At 47.3% G+C, this 20,705-nt stretch overlaps 1 protein-coding gene across 2 annotated transcripts in view; it reads right to left on the bottom strand.

Moving 5' to 3' along the window:
• Positions 1 to 19,349, bottom strand: part of Dsp (desmoplakin) — a 46,479-nt gene extending 27,130 nt beyond the window's left edge. For both annotated transcript variants that reach the window (XM_021633100.2, XM_021633101.2), the window contains exons 1-4: positions 18,899 to 19,349; positions 5,958 to 6,060; positions 3,261 to 3,409; positions 2,225 to 2,399 (exon numbers count right to left, since the gene is read on the bottom strand). In XM_021633100.2, the coding sequence (XP_021488775.1) occupies positions 2,225 to 2,399; positions 3,261 to 3,409; positions 5,958 to 6,060; positions 18,899 to 19,125 (654 nt within the window). In that variant the 5' untranslated portion in view covers positions 19,126 to 19,349. The remainder of the gene's footprint in view (positions 1 to 2,224; positions 2,400 to 3,260; positions 3,410 to 5,957; positions 6,061 to 18,898) is intronic.
• Positions 19,350 to 20,705: the final 1,356 nt, after the last annotated feature.

Raw genomic sequence — 20,705 nt, 5'->3', positions numbered from 1 at the left:
TCTCCTGGGAGAGTGAAAAATTCAGACTATGTGAAGGGGGAGGTGGGATGAGAAGGAAAAGGCCACACAGAATCCCGGGGCAAACCCTACAGTAGGAATCAAACAGCTTTTGGTTTGCTGGGAATTCTGAGATCCATCTGACAGTATCAAAAGCATGGTTCATGGATTAGGAAATGATGGAACAATACACCCGTTTGAGAATGCCATTTCCCAAAGTTTAAAGATACAGAGGTTTTGTTTTTTTTTGATCAATTATTTTTTTGTTTAAATTATGTGTGTGTGGTTGTTTGTCCATTTGTTGACCCTGGAGACAGTTTCCCTATGTAGTCTAGGCTGAGATTATAGGCATGTACAGCCACACCCAGCTCTACAAAGCATTCTTACAAAGCTACACCCACAGCAATACAGAAAATGACTAATTCTGAGCTGTCACTTAATATAACTGTCACGCTGTCTTAGACATCAGGGGATATGGCGTCTCCTAATTACTTGGGCTCAAAGTTTGTCTTGCCTCCCATCAAGGGACAGTTCAAGCCCCATTAACTCAAGTCCTTTCAGGACTACAGTTGTCACTCTCTCTCTACTCCTAAGCAAGATTTTATTATAGCTCTCACAAGGTAATTATTTGGCATTTGGGGTGTATCTTGTCTTCAATAGTATCCATCCTCATAACTATGGTCCATAATTTTTGAGCCCTCGTTTTCTGGCATGGTGCCACTATAGGTAACCCTCCAATACATGTGTGTTCAGAGGTAAAGGCTGGGGCCTCGGTAGCTCAAAGTCATCCCGAGCTACATAGCTAGTTCAAGGCAGCCTGGGCTCTACAAGACCCTGTCCCCCCCCAAAAAAAAAATAGATTTTCAAAAGCCTTTAGGGAATGTGAAGACACGCAAACCAGCTTATGGTTAAGTTCCTGAGATAATTGCTGACTTTTCACCACTGTCTGCTCCACCTTCTAATAGTTTATAGTCTTCATGATAAGTGTGGGGTCGGGAAGGGCACAGTAGAACACATTACAATGTCAGTATCTTGGAGGATGAGGCAGGAGGATCACAAGTTCAAGGCTTGCATGAGATACAAAGCAAGAAAGACCCTGTCTCAAAAACAAACAACAACAACAAACAAAAAGAAATTACGGTCTGGAGAGGGGTCTCAATGATTAAGAGCCCTAACTGTTCTTTTAGAGAACCTAAGTTTGCTTCCCAGCACCCATACGGCGGCTCACAACCACCCGTAACTCTCCTCCCGGAGATCCAATGCCCTCTTCCGGCACTGCATGCATGTGGTACACGCAGACAAAACACCATACACATAAAAATAAAAATAACAAGTAAACGTATAAAATAACTGAATGAGTGAGTGAATGGATGATTCGTGGTAAAAAAAAAAAAATCACCACACAAGAATACATGCAGCCTCGAACTCACAGAGATCTGCCTGCCCTTGCCTCCCAAGTCCTGGGACTAAAGGCATGCGCCACCACAACCAGCTCACCCAAAGCCTTTTAAAGGCAGTGGTACTTGTCTGTGGCCCTAGGTATTCTCGGAGGTTGATCTGAGAGAATGGCTTAAGTCTGCGTGTTCACAACTAGCCCAACCGACACAATTCAACCTAGACTCAAAGAAAGGGGTAGCGGAGAGGTTAAAGGATTTTACGTAACCATCTCTCCACAATGTATCATCCTAAACCCATCCACCACTCAAAGAAGGACGGCTCATTAGAAGGTTTTCATTATAAAATTCCCAGCTACAAGGTGACGGCATGGATCTCCGGCCACCTGTTCATTATCCCGCTTAATTACTACATAAAACAACAAAACAGTAATTAGCATTGAAAGATACTTTGTAGAAATTCCAGTTGCAGGGAAAGGATCGGCACATACTTCTTGTGCCATCATTGGGCTCCACGCCCACACGAGTGACGTGAGACTTGCACGGCCGGACAACTGAACTTCAAAAAGCAACCGAGGAGCCCAAACCAGAACGCCCGGTGTCACGGTGTCCGACTCCTCCCACATGATAACATTTTATCATTTTTTTTTTTAATTTTAATATTTCTCTCTTGGGTTACTATTTCAAACGCCGGAGGATGGCCTTCTCAGCCTACGTGTGAGCCAGATGAGGTCAATTGCTATCAGTGGGGGGCTGGGGCTGGCTGTGCCGCCACTGTCTACGGCTGAACTAGCTGGGTTGGGGGCCTAAGCAGAAGCCTGGGCACCACTTACCCTCTGCTGCCTCATCCAGCCCAGACACTCGCCCGTGAGGCGTTTGGTGAGCTCATCCCAACCGGAGCCACTCTGGCATGTGTAGCCTCCACCTCCCTTGGAGCTGACCCTTCGGACTCGAGGCACACTGATGGCCTTGTAAAGGGCTCGCATCTGTTCCTGGAGCTGAAGCAGTCTGAAAGGAAAAGGAAACAATGATGCCACTGCAAGGAAACAGCCCAGGACAAGTCTCCCTGTTTCTGGGTTTCCTTTGAAAGAGGATGGCGCTTTGAAAGATTTCTTCTTCTTCTTCTTCTTCTTCTTCTTCTTTACCTCATGACTTCCTACTTGATCGCGTGGAAGTATAAATGCTAGGAAGCCACTCACAACCCAAAACATCATGAAAAGCATGACTGCCTTTGCCACTCAGTTTCTCTTGAGTTTCATCCTGGGGATTTATCTTTCTGGGACCTTGGTAGCAGGACAGCAAATTCAGACCACACACCTCTGCTCTGGAGTGGCCACTGCCAACTCTAGGAGTCTCGCTTGATTAGATAACGCTTGGCATTAGCCTCTTGAAAAGTCAGGTGCTGCACAAGAGACCTGTGCTGCTGTCTAAACAGAGGGGAGGCTCAGGACCCATGCAGCTCTTTAAACCACCCTGGAGTTTTTACAGCCCTGGGGTCTGAACCCAAGACTTCCTGTCTGTATGCTAGGCAAGCACTCCACCACATCCACTGAACTGTCCAGGCAAGCCTTGAACTTGAACATCCTCCTCCCTCGGCTTCCCAGATACCCAGGACCACAGGGCTCTGCTACCATTCCAGGAAGAGCCAGAGATTTTGAATGGCCATTTTTCTTTCTGGAGGTCTATTTAATTCTCATAGCATCTCTGGGGGTCCACAGAAGACGAAGTTTGCAGTTTTATATTTGAAATAGATAAAGCTGCAAAATCCCAAGTAAGGAAGGTGTTCTTGGGGAATGTGTGTGCGTCCTCTGGATTAAAGGCCTAAGGTCACCTGCCAGAGGTCCCCCAAGTATGCCCTGCAGGCAATACCTTTTCTGATACGCATCGCATGGCTGGCCCATCTGCCGCAGCTCCCGGATCAAGCTATCTGTGGTCTCCATCAGATCATTGGCTTGTGTAAAGCAGTCATCCAGCTCTCTGTCCCTCAACAGCGTCATTCCGTCTCCATACTTCAGCTCCTGGCAGAAAGAATTTACGTGAACATCCGTAAGCCTGTAAGGGAAGACTTCATGCGCATCAACGGGAGCAAGCCTTCTGCTGTGACACAGCAGACAGTATTGGCGCCCTGGTCAAACAGCTTATTTTTAACTGAACCAAGAGCGTAGTGGCACACACCTGTAATCCCACACCTGTGGAGAGTGAGGCAGGAGGATCAGGAGTCTGGGGCCCACTTGTGCTACCCAGAGACCCAGTCTTAAAAAAGAAAAGGCGGGGGGGGGGGGGAATGAAATGGCTCAGTGGGTAAAGGCACCTGCCACCAAGCCTGGAAATCTGAGATCAATACCTGGGACCCGAGTGGCAGAAGGAGAGAACCAACTCCAACAACTTTCATTGTTCTTTGATGTCCACATGCATCTCCCTGGCACCCACTCACTCACATACACAAGCATGTGCACGCACGCACACACACACACACACAAAATGTAATAAAAACAGTTCAAAATCTTTTAAATTCTGTATTATTTAGTGTGTGTGTGTGTGTGTGTGTGTGTGTGTGTGTGTGTGTAGGAAAATGATACCCTACAGTTATGACAAAAAGATGTTACCACTGGAGGGGGAACTTGGTGGCAGGAACATGAGACACACTTTTGTAGCTCCTCACGAGTCTCTGCTTCACACTAAAGTTGTTTTTTTTTTGTTTTTTTTTAACAGAAGGCCCCCTCTCCGCCTCGGAACCCTTTGGCAGTCACCCCACCCCACCCCCGTTTTCCACCCGCTGCACTCTCTCCTAAGAGGGAATCTTACTTCTGCACACAAAGATGTTAGCAGATGTGACACTGCCCCCCAAGCACCCACCTTAGCATTTGACTGCACATCAACAGGAAGGAACGGGGGTGGGGGCTGTGGTATGAAAATGCACCCACAGTTGCTCTAGACTCCACACATCCAGGTCTGCATGTGTGTTCTACAAGAAGTACAGACACCCGGTGCCTGCTTTGCATGAAGGAACCCAGCCAGGTTTGGGAGGAGGCAAGAGAGCATGTATCAAAGTGAACTAGTCTGCTGACCCCTAACACCCTTTTACCATGAGCTAAAAATATGTATTCTCCCCTATCTCCTTCCCTCCTCTCTCCTCTGCACCCTCCTTCCCTTCCAGTTCATTAGCAGAATTTCAATATACAGCTCAGGCTGGCCTCAAACCTAGACTCCTCTGCTTCCCGAGTGCTGGCTGTGGTCCTCGGGATGTGACAGCACATTCTTTTAATCGGGTATTATGAGAACCTACACAGTATCTAAATTAAGAAATTAGAACATCACGATAGCCTTCAAACTCAAAACAAAAACCACACATGAACTTTCCGGATTAAAATGTTTACAGTTTGGCAGGTTATAGAGGCGACCCAAGCATGAAGGTTGGGGCCCCGGAGACACTAGATCTCAATTCCTGTGCTGAAAACATCACCACTCAGAAGAAATAGACAAAGTGATTACCGCCCATCATTCGCTGGTCAGCTTTTGGACAATCCAGAGCCGATGTAAGCCCTACTGCGTTTGGAAAGGACTTAGGGCTGGAGAGATGGCTCCGTGGTTAATGTAACACACAGCTCTTCCAGACGACCCAGGTTTGATTCCCAGCACCCACACAGATGCTCACAACCATCTGTTACTCCAATTCCAAGGATCTGACACCCACTTCTGGCCTCAGCAGGAACCAGGCATGCGGAGCACAGACATACAGGCAAAACACCCAGACACAGAAGATAAAAGCAAAAAGAATCTTTTAAAAAGTGAAAACTTGCTGGGTGTGGTGGGACACACCTTTATTCTCAGCAGAGGCAGGTGGATCCCTGAGTTCCAGGCCAGCCTGGTCTACAGAGCGAGTTCTGGGACAGCCAGGGCTACATAGAGAGAAACCCCCTCAAAAGTGAGAACTTCATGAGGTGACTAATCAATTCATGTGATTAGTGGATGAACAGGTTATCTTCAAAGTGAGTCTGTTAGAAAAGCCAAGTTGGCTAGGAGTGTTGCGTGCTCTCTGTCTGTTGCCATGGGATGCGTTCTGCCACCCGGGGACTCTGCCAAGAAGAAGGTCATTGCCAGACGCTGCCCTCAGCTCGGGCCAGAACCGTGAGCCAAAACAAACCTCTTTATAGCTTCCCCAGTCTGTGGCATTGTTACTAGCAACAGAAAATAGATTAGGGGGGCTGGAGAGATGGCTCAGAGGTTAAGAACACTGACTGCTCTTCCAGATGGACCCGGGTTCAATTCCCCAGCACCCACGTGGCAGCTCACAACTGTCTATAACTCCAAGATCCGACACCCTCCTCACACCACAGACACACATTTCAGGCAAAACACCAATGAACATAAAAAAATAAAAATAGATGTAATAAATAAATGAGAAAATAGATTAAGATAATGCCCCTGTCTCTTCTGGTCTGAAGGGACCATCTCTCTAGACAGATGTGAGAGGCCCGGCAACACCGCTATATGGGCTGTGACAAGGGTCTGAGCTCCACAGAAGCAAGAGTGGGTGAGGACCAGCCTCTGGAGAACAGAGCTTACCGGCTGGGCGATCAGCTCCGCCCGCATCAGACAGTCCGCACAGGTTTGCAGAAGCTCTTGGATAGTGTTCTGGTTCTGATGCCTGGACATGGTGCCGGTTTGACTGTGGAGACAGAGAAACCCAGACATGAGATGACTTTTATCAAGCTAAAAGGAACACCAAACTTTCACAAAAGCTGCACTAATGTGGTCCTGCGAAACTCTTCACCTAGATACCACAATTGTTCATGCGTTGATGCTTCCCCATTAAATACGTGTGAGGGGCTATATCACCCTTTCATGACCCACTGGACCATGACAGTGCCCTTTCACACCAAAATATTTCAGCATATATTTCCTGAGAATGAAGAAAACTAATTATATAACCATAGTACAATTATCAGGTCAGGGAAATTCAAATAGGTATCATATTATTTTCTAATCTACACAACTCTGTTCTGGTTTTCTTAAGTTTGTTTGAGACAGGGTCTCACTGTATATCCCTGGCTGGCCTGGAACTTACACTATAGACCAGGCTGGCCTCGAACTCATAGAGTTCTTTGTCTCTGCCTCCCAAGTGCTGGGACTAGAGCATGTGCCACCAAAAGTTCATGGATGAACACAGAAATGTCCTTCAAAGTACTTTTCCCTCAGGTCCACATGACCAGCAATGGCAGCCAGTGATCTCATCCGGTCTGTCATTCTTCCTCCTCCCTCCTGACAGCCCGGTCCCCGGCACATGTCCTTCTATGGCAAGATGTCAGCAGGTCAGGCACAGTGATGTCACCAGCAAATCCAGCCATAGGAGACAAGAGCAAAGCTGGTTCTACAAAAAGCATTCCCACAGTCACGTTAAGAGGCAGCAAGAGTAAAGAAATCCCGGTATAGGGAAACAGGCAACAGCTCTCGAACAGAAGTTTCTTCCCACAAGGAGGCTCGGTCTATGTTCTTAATTTGAGGAGAGAAATCAAGCTGCAGCCCCACCTACTTACTGCAGCTTGGTTGAAGGGAGATTTAAAGCACATCAACTTATGTTCACTGTGTATGAAAAGGACAGATGAATTCGCTGCAAGATGCTAGACTTGGGGGGATACAGAGCCAGCTCAGTGGTTAAGAGCATTCCCCACTCTCACAGAGGACCCGGATTCAGTTTCCAACACCCACACCTCGCATTTCATACACAAAGTATCTGTAACTCCAATTCCAAAGGATCAAGGACACCTGTGTATGTGCACACACACACACACACACACACACACACACTTTACACAAACTTCCTTATAGGGCTTTAGAAGAACCAAGTCCTTCAGCCAGCTCCAGTTTGCACCTGCTTCTCTCAGTGTGATGTCTCCATCTATGTCTTGTTCTGAAGGTTTGTTTAGTTTTAACTTTTGGAGGTGGATGTGTGCCTGTGCACCTGAACTTAGGTGCCCGAGGAGGCAGGAGGGTATAGAACTGGTGCCGAGGATGGTTGTGAGCTGCCCGACCTCGGTGCTAGGACCTGAACTTAGGTCCTCTGCAAGATCAGTGAATGCTCTTTACAGCTGAGCCATCTCTCCACACCCCAAAGAATCCCACTGTTTAAAAAGGAGGAGATGGGGGTAATTGAGCTAGGGATGCCGTTCAGTGGCACAGCACTTGTCTGGCATGTGCCCTCGGTTATAAGCTTAGAACTGAGGGGGGAAAAAAAAACAATAGCTATAACACACCCAGGTGGGGAGGCCCACATGAACGTGAGAACCTCTCCCACAGTGCCTGTGACTTCATAGTACCACACCACAGGAAAGCATTTTCTTCCTTTTTCCCCCTGCCACTTCTTCGGGGTTCCTCCCTGCAAGTAAGTCTCCCCAGCAAGCCAGCACTAGCTAGCCGTGGGTGAGGATCCCAGCCTTCCCTGGGAACCGCTCCCAAATGACGACACTGGCTCCCCGAGGCAGGCCCAGGCAGCGCACTGCCTGAGCGTCCACCTGTCAAAACCTGGGCAGCGTTCCCCACTCCTGCGCCATGAGTACAACCCATCTCTTCCGCTCAGCATTACACAGGAAAGCTGGCGTGATTCCCACACCGCCGGGACACAGACAAGACTAACATCTGTTGTCCTAACTTGTACAGAATTCCAGCCGCCTTACAACACTTTCCCAGTTACCTGCCAGAAAGTGGGAGGAAACACAAGAAACAAAGGAGAAAATGGAGAAACACTGGAAACTCATTGAGAATTCTAGGATACATAGGAAATCATGAAGGTCTTTTGGGAGGCTGGTGGGAAGATGGCTTCAGTTAAGGAGTTCAGAATCAAGCTGGGCAGTGGGGAGATCCTACATAAAATAAAGAGGGGAGAAAGGAAGAAAGGAAAGGAGGGAGTATTTGGGAAATTCCCATATCATTACAATTGTTCTTATTTTTCTTCTCTTTTTTTTTTTCCTCTCCTTTTAATATTTTGGTTATTTGAGACAAAGTCTCACTCCAAAGCCTAAACTGGCCTGAAATTCACTATGTAGCCCAGGCTGGCCTCACTCTTATAAGTAATCCTCCTGCCTCAGCTTCTTGAGTACTAGGATTCACAGCTTGCTTGTTTCTTTCATTGAAAGGCTGAGTAACTTTCTTCTGAAACATTTGGAAAGTTCTGTTCAGCAAGGGGGCTCAGACACTGGTGTCCACAAAGAATGCCAGTTCTGAGAACATCAATGAATGAGTCATCTCCACTCCCTAAAAGCCAGACTTTCTTAACTGATTTAACAAGGTGTGCCATGGTAAAAACTACCATAAACTAAGCCGTAAGACAGACAATTAAGGGCCACTGGGTACGGCATATTTAAGAACTTTGTACCATCGCGGCAACTTTCCTATAAATCAAAATCTATTTCGGGATAAAAAAGTATTAAACAGGGGTTTTGGCTGGTAAAGGAAGTGCTTAATAAGAGTGAGGCTGTGGGTTCATTCATACAGTGCACATGTGCACACACACATACACACACACAACACACACACATACACCCCACCCACAACACACACAGTATACACATACACACACACACCACACGTCACACACATACACACACACATACACACACACCACACAGAACACACACACTCAAACATCACACACATACACACGCACCACATATGCCCAGGAGCAGGAAGTTCAAACTCAATTGTGGATAACTGTAGCTGAAGCTTCGTACACATTTTAAGTCGATTTACAAGATGAAATCCTGTGAACAACAAAATGTAAACTCTGGACCTCCCAAAACCCCGCTCCTAGAGGATGCTACACGACAGTCACCTCCAGAGAGGCGCCTCCAGAGAGAAGGAGCTGGGGGCAAGGACAGACCAGGCCAAAGCTGTGGGTCTGCTTCCTTATGCCCTGCTCATTCTGGAAGACAGTTCTGTTTTTAGAGAACTATTGGATCCTACATAAGCCAAGACATCTTTTTCCTTCTCCTCAGCCCACACATGCGTGAACAATCTATCAAAAAGTAAATTCCATGTGCTGTAAATAATTCTTAAAAAAACAAAACAAAAACCTCCTCTCCCTTTACTAAAGGACTTGCAAAATGTTTCCCCACGCCTCTGATACACTAACCCTGTGTTTTGCCTTGCATCTCAGTAAATGAGGAAGCGAGCAACGCAGAAATCAAGTTTCTTTAAGGCTGAAAAAAAAAAGACTAAATCATTTGAATAATGAAAGCAAGAACATCTGCAGTTGTTATTTGTCTAATTTACTATTTCACCTTTATCCAGTGGCTGAGTGCCAAGACTCTCCGAAGGGTGTCTGAAACCGTGAAGAGTACTGAATCCTATGTGTTGTTGAAGAAGCGTCTCACTCTATAGCACAGGCTAGCCCAGAAGTCACTGTTGCCAGGCTGACATCAGACTCATGGTAATCCTGTCCTGGCCTTCCGAGCACTGGAATTACAGCCACCAAACCAGGTGTGAATCCTGCTTATAAAAATCTGTTTTCACAAGCTGGCATGGTGGCATACCTCTTCAATGCCAGCATTCAGGAGGCAGAAGCAGATGGAGCTCTGTGAGTTTGAAGCCAGCCTGGTCTACAAAAAGAGTTCCAGGATAGTCAGGGCTGTTGTTACACAGAGAAACTCTGTCTTGGAAAAAAATTTTTTTTCACAGTACTGATTATATGGTGATGTTTAATCTATAAATTGGGTACAATAAGAGAATAAAGTAATAAAACAGAACAAATATAACTACTTATAAATATAAGTAGTAAAGGGCATGTCAAACTTTGGAATGTTTATTTCTAGATTTATCCACTGTTTTGCTTGTTTTGTTTTGTTTTTTTGTATGGTTGGCTTTTGAGACAGGTCATTAGTCTGCAGCTCAGGCTGGCCTCCGATCCTCAAAGCAATACTCCTGCCTCAGTCTTTTGATAATAGGACTAAGCCACTCTCCTCACCCCAATTATTTTTATTTTTGAGACAAGATCTCATGCTCCTGTGTTAGACTCAAACTGGCTCCAGAGCTAAGGGTAACCTTGAGTTTCTGATCCTGCCTCTATCTCCCCAGTGCTCAGATTACAGGCACAAGCCACCACCCCTGCCTGATGTCTATTTGGTATTTTTGGACACTGGTTGACCAAAGGCAACTGAAAGAGCAGAAGGAGAAACCATGGGTAGCAGAGAGAGCCCTGTTATCTCACTGCTAAAGAAAGCCTACGTACCCTGTCTTCATCTGTAAAAATCACACTTCTGAGGTAAGAAGAACAGCTGGGTGCACAATGGCCCTGTCCAGATCAAAAGACGGATTCCGGACAGCTGAGGTTAGCCATGGAGGTCAGGGAGAGCATCCATCCTGACATTTCAACCCCGGAGGATGTTCTACACACAGAACTGGCTGTGCTCAGCCAAGGAGAAGTGCAGGCAGAGAGGATTTGATCCACTAGGTCAGGCATCCATTTTCTTGGCTTGCAGTGAGTGAGTGCAGATGGCTCACAACGAGAGTTGGGGAGCAGCTTCAGAGAACACACTCCTCTTTCCCTTCTTCTTCTCCTTTTTTAAATTTTATTTTATTTTATTTTATTTTATTTTATTTTATTTTATTTTATTTTATTTTATTGTACTAGGAATTGAACCCCAGTCATCAAGCAAGTTGGGCAAGGGTTCTACTGCTGTCTTACACCATCAGCTTGGGCTCAAGCTTACTCTGTAGCCCAGGCTGGACCTTGCAATTCTCCTTCCTCCACCTCTGAGTGGTAGGCTCACAAGGCTATGCCAGTGTCATGCTAGGAATTTACCCAGGGCTCTGGCCTAGGCAAGCACTCTGACATCTGAGCCTCATTCCCAGCCCAAAGTGGGAAGTTGATACACCTCACTCAGAATTGAACTATTGAGCATCCAGCATCTAGGTTCCAGTTAAAAATGTGTTTTATTTTATAGATGGAGAACATAGAAGGGGTGTGTGTGTGTGTGTGTGTGTGTGTGTGAAGCTTATTTGGGTTAAATAATAAGACTATTGACTTGTAAGCTAAAAGGTATAGCTATTCCTGGGAAATTAAGAGTCATCCTTAGAAGATTAAGGCTACTGGCATCGTTTTATCCTCAAACTCAGAAAGACAAATGACTCATCCGGCACAGAACCCGCCTGCGCAAACATTTTTAAAAATTCATTCTAAAACTTGTTTAAACAAGAATGGCCCTAAGCTTTTGTAAAAGGATCCCTTCTTCAGGGGATAAAAGGAAAACACATTCTGGAGTTAACTCCAAAGACAGACCACACAATTATGTACGTGAACAGCAACCAGCTATATTTTATCTTAACATGTTCAAATACCATTCTTTTCTTAAAAGAAAAAAATATATTCCAAAATTAGCTATCTTAAGGCATTAGTTGAACATCTGCTGCCAGAATATTATAGAAAGGAAAATTTGATGACAGGCACGCAACATTATGAGGTAAAAATGCTTTGTTTTACAAAATAACTCCATAATAACTTTTATTGCCCATTGGACATCCATGCCTCCTTTCTGTGTGTATGTATTCTCTTCCACGGATTACATCTTTCCTTCCTCTCTCTCTCTCTCTCTCTCCCTTCTCCCCTTGTATTGTTTGGAATCTTGCATGCCCAGAATCAAGTGCTATGTTTCTCTGTATTCAGGTTCATCAAATAATACCTCCAAAAAGACCTCAGTAAATGTCTGTGGAAATTATACTACATAATGCTTTAATCTTAAACCCTAATCAATTCTTTCTTTCTAATATTCAAAGTGTCTTTAGTGTATCATACATCATTAGTTTCCTCAAAGACTCTTAAGTAAAACAAACAAACAAAAAAAAGTATAATTTTATCTCACTTAAGGTTGACTCACTACACACCCTAGCCGCCAGCTGAGTTGCTGGATGGCCATTCCACCCCAGGGCTTACCTGCCCCCACTTCTTGGAGACTTACTTACACACAGGTGTGGCCACCCCACACCTTCGCCTTCCCCCCACACCTTTGCCTTCCCCTCCCACATGCACCTAACAACACGAGGCTTTGCACACTGCGGGTGCCCAGCGCCTGCCTGTTTGGCTTAGTAAAACAGACGAAAACCAAAGGCAAACCATGACTATTTGATGACATTAAACTGATCACCCTGACTCAGAAGCTCAACCAAGCATCTACCCAGTCTCTGTCCTCCCACCCCAACCAAGGAGTGAATGAAGGACTTCTCCCTATTGATTGAGATGAACAGGTCTCCTCTGACCTTAAATTTTGTCCTAGCATAACAACTGTGGCCAGGTGGCGGTGCACACATTTAACCCCAGCACTCTGGAGGCTGGGGCAGGTGGAGCTCTGTGAATTCGAGGCTAACCTGGTGTACAGAGCTAGATAGAAGGCGTGCAGGGCTACACAAAGAGACCCTGTCTTGGGAAAGGCAGAAAACCAAAAACTGTGGAAACAATATTCTATGTTTCAGGCGGCGACTGCAGATTATGGGACAAAGCAGCCCCACCGCTACAGTCCCCGAAGAGACTCCAAAGTTGGCACCAATGGAGCTCACTCCCAGCTCAGCCACTCCCAGCTCTACAGTCTGTGACTTTAACCAAGCTGGACCAGCACGCAAGCTGTATGTCCAACAAGTGGGAACACCCACCTCCAGGGGTAGGTGAGGCCTCAGTAGGTAGTTAGGTCCTCGGAGTGCAATAGACATGAGCTCTGCCTATCTGTCTCCTGCGGTTAAGACATCGTTCTGAAATGTCCTTTTTGCGTTTCTGTCTTTGCCCCAAGCTACTATTTTAGGGACGGTGTACAGAAAAAGTAGACACAAACCTAGAGGAAAACAAAGAAATGATTGTGGGTTCATACACTGGAATTCTGCAGGGTACTCTGATACACACATTTTTTTTATGCTGTAGCGTAGCCATTAAAATAAACTAGTATTTAAGAAGGAAAAGAGAAAGTATCAAGTATGGGGCATTTTCAGGAGTCCTCTAAGACTCAAAAACAGCTACTTCAGGCAATTAATTAAAAATGATATATTTTAGGAGTATGAAAGAATTATTGAAGGAGTAAAAAAATTTCAGAGAAAAATTACTTCCTTATTTGTTTGATTTTATTGTGATGTCTGTGTGTCAAAAATCTTATTTCCGAGCAAATCCTTCAACTGTTTGCTATTACTTTTCAGGAAAGGGTCCTCATTTTGATGAAATGTAGAGTTCTCATTTATGGCTGCAAAGTACAGGAACTCCTCCAACCCAATGCATCCGTGGCAAGACATACATTGTGGGTGTGAGCTAGCATCTTTTAGGATGTTGCTTCCAATGATGGCTCACTGTCTTGTTGTTTTGGTCCTGGGATCTTCGGGGCTGTGGCTTCAGCTCCAAAACCACATCTAGCCATTTTCGGTTTTTAAAAGTCCGGGCCACTGGGCCCCAACAGGACAGAGAAGAAGAGGCGAGCAGGGAACAGAGCTCCGAGCCTCTCTTCCAGACTGAAACACTTCTAAAATCTTCTACAAGTTCCTCATCTGGAAAGACTGGTTGCCCAAGTCAAGCTGGACTCTCTAAGTCACACCCGTTTTTCTCTTTGCTCCACCTTAAGAAGTCAGCTCTGAGACATCCAGAATGTCAGCAGCCATCTCAATCTCCTGAATGACAATGAAACCCAGCCCGAGTTTAGAAAAAAATAATAATAATAAAAATAAACTACTGTTGAAAGCTATTTTGTCCCATTAAATAATAATAAGATGGCATAATACAGAATCAACAATTACTCTACATAATACAGACTCCCGTTGGGTGGGGTTTTTCTAAGCCCATGAAACTCTTCATAAGGGAATTAATAAAATAAAATAATGCATTAGGAAATAAGTATCTCACAGAATGCAGAATGAAGTAAAATGAAGTAAAAAGTTGTATTGGCTAGAAAAAGGTTTGCAAAGGGAAAAGGTGAATTCTAAAGGCAGACATTTTCCATCTTTTCTCAGATGGTGATAACCTCGAAAACAAATTCGACCACTTGTTAGCTGTGAGACCTTGCACAAAATTTTTTTAACTGCTTTAACCTCAGTTTCCCATCTGTGAGTTGGGATGCTGGTTGTGAGGTCTGAGATTCATGAGGCTTGCACAATACCTGACTTATCACAGGTGCCCGGTAGTGATGGGAGCTATCATTAACCAGGATCTGACATTTCATAAAATACACGATTTATCCAGGTTTAATAACAACGTCAGGGTTATCTGTTGTATATTGAATCTATCTGAATCTTATTTTGCCATCACTTCAATATGCCTCCTCTGAGTGGCTTAGGTTCTGGGCTTTGTGTGTCCTTATATTCTCTGAACATCTCACACCCAGGTGTTGGCTGAAGCTGTCACTCCACCTAGGCAGCGTCTACTTTCCCACCCACTGCACCACCCAGACCCAGACTTTCCCTCCATCCTCCTGCAGAGGAGCATTGGAGGCCGGCCATCTCACTCAGACTCCTGGCAGGTTGTGCACAGGGCACTAGGCCCCACAGAGCTGTCACAGAGGAAACCCTGCTGAGGCTCAGCAACCACCAATCTCCCTGAGCCCTTGAGTGGAGGAGACTCTGGTGGCAATGAAAACCTGCCGTGGATCCCACCTCTAGCCAAATCCTTCTGCCAGGCTAGAAGGATTTTCTAAAAATCTAGGAGGATTTTTTTTACCTCCTAGCAGTAAGGATTTTTCTCCTTACTGCTTTCTACTTTTCAGTGACTGTTCAACAAGGAGCCTGCTCTAATACCTCTTGAACATTCCCCCTGCTCTGTACATCCATCTATATCAGCTGAATCACTACACTAAGAAAACACCATTTCCTTTCATAAAGTCTCACCAATTCCACCATGAGAGATGTTATCTCTGCCTGTGAAAGCTTTGAAGATACACCTCCTCCCTCCCTCCCTCCCTCTCTCTTCTCTCTCTCTCTCTCTCTCTCTCTCTCTCTCTCTCTCTCTCTCTCTCTCTCTCGTGTGTGTGTGTGTGTGTGTGTGTGTGTGTGTGTGTGTGAATTCCACCCTTTTGCATCTTTGCATTTGCGCAGTCTCAGAGTACACACTACTCTCAAGCTTCTGTTTGTTCACCTTAACTCCCCATAAACATCACACATGCATGCAGCAGTTGCTCAGAAGATACTTGCTAAGTCAATAGGGGAAAAAAATGGAATTTTACATTAAATGTAACAATGGCCTGGCTAGTGCGGAAGTGAGCGTGGGAAGAGCAAGGTGAGGCTGGGCAATCCTTAGTGGTCTGTTTTACTCTGAAGCTTAGAGGCTTGCCTCTTGGGTTGGTCCTGGCTTCTTTTACTGCTATTATCATTTATTGTTGTTATTATTTTGTTTTGCTGTGCTGAGGATGTAGTATGCCTAGCCAGGGCTCTTCTCCTGAGCACATTCTCAGCCTCTGTTTTGGTTTTGAAATAATGAGATGGGGACATGGACAAGAACAAGCCTTAACGTCAGAAGCACATATTTCTGAAGCTTAGTGCCTCTCGCTTTTAATCCACCTACAAACACCTATACACCTACACTGTGACTGGTGGAAGAACTCAGTGTAAGATCTGGCTACCTCGTTGACAAATATATTTTTGTGATTAGTATTCTATTTTAGCTAGAAGAATAAGACTGCAGAACTTCTACTTTAATTGAAAAGAACATTAATACGATGTCTTCGGTAAGAAAAAAAAAAAACTCCAAAGTTTATTTTCAAAATTCATGCCTTTTATATTACCAAGCAGGTAACACTTACTAAGCATTAATTAAGTGGAACGCAAGGAGAAGTTAAAGTAGTTATAGATCCGTCTAACCTAAAATAAAGACACACAGGACAGGTGGTGCCAGGGGAAGGAGAGGGTATTACAGTGTAAATGTGATCTAAAACTGTTCTGAAAATGGACAAGAGCTAGACCGAGAGAGAGAGAGAGAGAGAGAGAGAGAGAGAGAGAGAGAGAGAGAGAGAAGAGACACTTGAAGGTGATTTCAATAGCAAAAAAAGATCTGAGTTCTCTACAGGCAGTGATTGGTTTACACAGGAAGGGCTACACACACTTATTTCAAAAATCACCAACTAATGCAACCCATAGACACAAATAAGTTTAAATTCAACTAGTAGTTTCTACACTGATTTTTGTAGAGAGAAAAAGGAAAAAAAAATCCAGAAAAAATACTTATTAAAATTTTAATCGTTCATTTAGCAGAGATCCCTAGCTCTCCTGGGCAGACAGGACCACCTAATTCTGCAAAACCTGAGCGATGAGCAAACAGCTCCCTCCACACAAAATTAAAATGCTACCAGAAAAACAGGTCCGGGCACACGGTCCGACTCCCCACTCAGTCTCCATTAACTGAAAATGCAGAAGTCAGCATTTATGGGCCATTTTCTACTCAGCAGCACCAGGACAGGTCCAACAGGCTTGGGGGAGGGGGCTCTGTCACCTGGGTCTCCAGAGAAGAATGACAAGCCTCTGACTCAAGGCTACCCATTGACACCCTGCAGGGAGGCGCCACTGACCAACATCAATCCTTAGTGAAAAAAAAAAGAAAAAAAAAATCCTTTCTCAAAGTGAGGTCATTTTCCACTTCAGTCTGCTCTCCCGTCCAGAATATACAGCGCTTGACAGGTTTATAAACAGGCTTTTCTTGGGGGGGGGGGGGCGGGGAAGGGGGCACGGTAGAGGGAGATACAGAAATACTGCACAATGGAAAAACATCACCCCTCCTCCAAATTAAGTGTGTTAGGGAAGAATCCTAATAAGACAAGTACCTTTATGCGGCTCGTGTATCAATGAATAAACTGAAAATATTAAATCTCTATAAAATTATAAGCCAAGGAGTAAAATAACCAATTACTAGGCGCTGGTGGTTATCAGTTTAAGAGGAATGGGGGTACAGATCAGGAGGAGAACACTTGTCAACTGTGTACAAAACCTTTGGTTTGCTTCCCAATAAAGTAAAAATAACAAAGATAAGAAACCTAGGCTGGCAGAAGCAGGCTAATAAAATTAGTAATAAAAAATACTTGATTTATAAAGTGCTGAAAAGAATTACTAAAAAGTCTGTATAACCCACACATTTAAAGGAATGGGTTCCTTAATTCCGAGAAGGCTCAGACAGAAAAGTAATTCTGAGACTTAGGTGGCTGGCTAATTTTTAAAATAAACTTTAAAAACCAAGTTTTTAAGCCTGCTGTTACCCGACGCAATCGTTTCTCAAAATTCCCCGGGCACGTTTTGTTCAGAAAACAAAGGTCTCTAAAAATGAGAAAAGGCATCCTGATGGCCGAGCAATAAAATAAATACACAGAAAACAAGTTGCAACTGGAAGGCCGGCCCGGTACCTAAAACTGCTGGCAAAACAAAACTCCGCCAGAGCCATCAGGTTCCTCCTCCTCCGCCCGCGGCCACTGCGCCGGGAAACATTAAGGTATTGGGGCGGCCGCCTCTTTCCCAGGGGCGCGACCAGGGTAGGGCTGGGAAGGGGCGGGTCGCCAAAGTCTCACGGCTCACGTGGGCTTGCAGAAAGCAGCTCTGGGGAATGTGTGAAAGGATGCTTATTACCTTCTCCCACCCACCCGCGACTCCCTCGCTCTATTTACCTGGCGATCCCATGGGGAAAAAAAAAAAAGACCCAGCCCTCTGTGCCCGGGGTTCCTCCAGGGCTCCCCGGCCTGGGCGCCACCGTGCTTTCTCAGGGGTCACCCTCTCAGCCAGCACCCGAGCCCCCTCTACACACATCAAAGAGATGACTAACAGGGAGCCCTGAGCCACACTTACTGCAATCACCCGGGAGACTCACCCAAGAGGCGCGGGGCCCCGGGTGCAATCGGGGTTACCAAGTGGCCAAGCGGAGCGGGAGAGGGAAGAGGCCTGGCCAGGCCGAGCTTGTACCCCACTCTCCACAGGCCATCCCTGCAAGGGAGCCCCATTTGCGTGACCGGATTTTCAAGCCGCGAGGGGGGCACAACCTTCATGCGCGCCGCCGCCGCCGCCCGGAGGGTGCCCGGGAGTTGCTCGCCCCGAGTCCCTCCCGGGCCACCGGACAGCAGAGGGGACTCCACCCCTTCCCAAAGTTTTACTTTTCACTAGTTTGCAAGCCGGGTGCCGTGACCGCAGCTCCGCCTCGCCCGGCCTCTCACCCGACGGCAGGAACAAAGGCGATCACGGCAGGGTCCACCTTGCAGGGGACAACCGGGGGAGGGGAAGGGGAGGAGGGACAACCGAGAGACCTGGGTCCCCGCCGACCATGGCAGCCCTCCACGGCGGTTGTGGGAGGAGGTGGAGCCTCTAGGGCCACCCTCCAGGGCAGAAGCGAGGTGGGGGACTAAGGCTCTCGGTGGGGCCGTCGCCGGGGTCCCGTGCACACCCACGCTCCCCGGTGCCAGCGGCGAGCGCTGGACACCCGGGCGTGCGCTTCCGTGACCTCGGGCGAAGCACTTTCCTCGGCCTGGACGCGGGTTTCCTGCTCGGCCCCTCCCTGGCCTAAGGTCCTGGCTCGGGCCGGTACCCACCAGTAGCCGTCGGAGTTCTGGTCGTTGGTGACGGTGCAGCGCCGGGAGTAGTACATCCTGCTGGTGCCACCGCCCCCGCCGCCGCCGCCGCCGCCGCCGCCACCACCGCCGCCGCCACCGCCGCCGCCGCCGTAGGTCATCTCGTAGCGCAGGTCGGGGCCGGACTCGGCGCGGGTCATGCGACCCAGCGTGTTGATCCGCGGGTGGGAGCCGCCGTTGCAGCTCATGTCGGCGGGCACTCGGGAGAGAGCCGGCTCAGGGCCGCGGCATACGCCAGGCGTCGCCTGGGAGCACGCGAGGGGCTCCCGGAGCGGGAGCGCGGGGCGCGGGAGAGCGGTGGCCGAGGGCGCAGGGCGGAGATGGGGACGGCGAGTGGCTGGGCGGGCGGGCGCGCGCGCGCGGGAGCCGGACCGGAGCTGTGTGGCTCGCAGGGCGGCCGAGGCTCAGAGGAGCTGGGTCGCGCCTGGGTGTTGGTGTTGGTCGGGGCGGCGCGAGTCTCCTCCCCGCTGGCACCGGGCGCCCAGGCCACACCTGGCCGGCTGCTTCCCAGGGCGAGGTGCGGCCGCCTCCCCCTCCCCCCTACACACACGGTGTCACCGACGCCTGGGGCCGCCCTCCCCAACCTGCGGCTCCGCCCTGCGCCACCGAAGCCTGTGCGGCGGAGAGGGGCGGGGACCCAGCCGCCAGGTCCCCTCTGGGCGCCGGGACTCCAGGGACTAGGAGCCAGCCTCGGCCACGCGGCTACACTTTTGGAGGATCCCTTACCTCCCGGGGGCGGAAACGAAGCGGGCAGGAAGGACGGCTCGTTTGGACGACTTTAGTGAAATATTGACTTTTTGCTTGTCCCAGGAAGCCACGCCAGCTTCCATTTAAATTATCCCAGGTGTTTCTGCTGTGTAAAAACAAGTTTTTACGGAGAATCCTGAAAAGGGCTTCTCCAGAAATTATTTGTCTACGGGGATAAAGATGCTTCCGTTGTTTTCCGCAGGACAATATAAAAGTTACAGTTTATTTTTCCCCTTGACTCTCATTTTCAACACGAAGCTGTGGAGATTTAAGACATAGGACCCTGGGCTGGAGAGATGGCTCAGCCGTTAAAGGCTAGGCTCACAACCACGAATAAAATACAGGAACCAACTTTTCAACCTGGTGTGGTCCTGTAATCCTGGCACTCCGGAAGCAGGACGGAGTTCAAGGCTGGACTGGGCTACATAACAGGACTTTGCCTGAACCAGAAACAAGGCATGGCTTTCCGTTTCTCTAAAAGAGCGTGCTTGTCTCGCGTAGGCTGAGCCCCAGCCTGGGTCCCTTTCTGTGCCCAAGAACCCTAAACAGATTGGTCCCACATGAGTAACGCCCTGCCAGAACATTCCACCGCTCCCCGTTAGTGGATATCTACACCGCAGTCTACGCGGCCTGGCTTTGGAGACAAACCCCATACACTAGCCACTGAAGGCTGTTTGGATGACTTGAGACAGAGTTAAACGCTTAGGTGGTGTAAACAGATCTTGCTTGCACTTCCGCTTCATGGTTGGCCGGAGCAGACTTAAATCCAAGGATTCGAACACACAGGGAGAACACAGCTCACCACTGTTAGCTCTCCTGATCGTTTCTACCACCAGTCTACTACCATCCGCTTCTTCTCGTTTCTAATTTAAAATTCACCCGGCCAAAAGCGTGAAGACAAACGTGCTTTGTTTAGAAATAGAATCAGTAGCTGGAAGTCAGCTTCCACGCAAACAACCCGTAATATCCCGAAGACATCGGTATCGGTAAATAATAATGCACGGAGTTTGATCTGGAACGT

Source organism: Meriones unguiculatus, chromosome 19 (assembly GCF_030254825.1).
Source record: "Meriones unguiculatus strain TT.TT164.6M chromosome 19, Bangor_MerUng_6.1, whole genome shotgun sequence".
Taxonomy (NCBI): domain Eukaryota; kingdom Metazoa; phylum Chordata; class Mammalia; order Rodentia; family Muridae; genus Meriones; species Meriones unguiculatus.
Note: the sequence above shows the minus strand (reverse complement) of the source record. Positions and strands in the feature narration are given on the sequence as shown.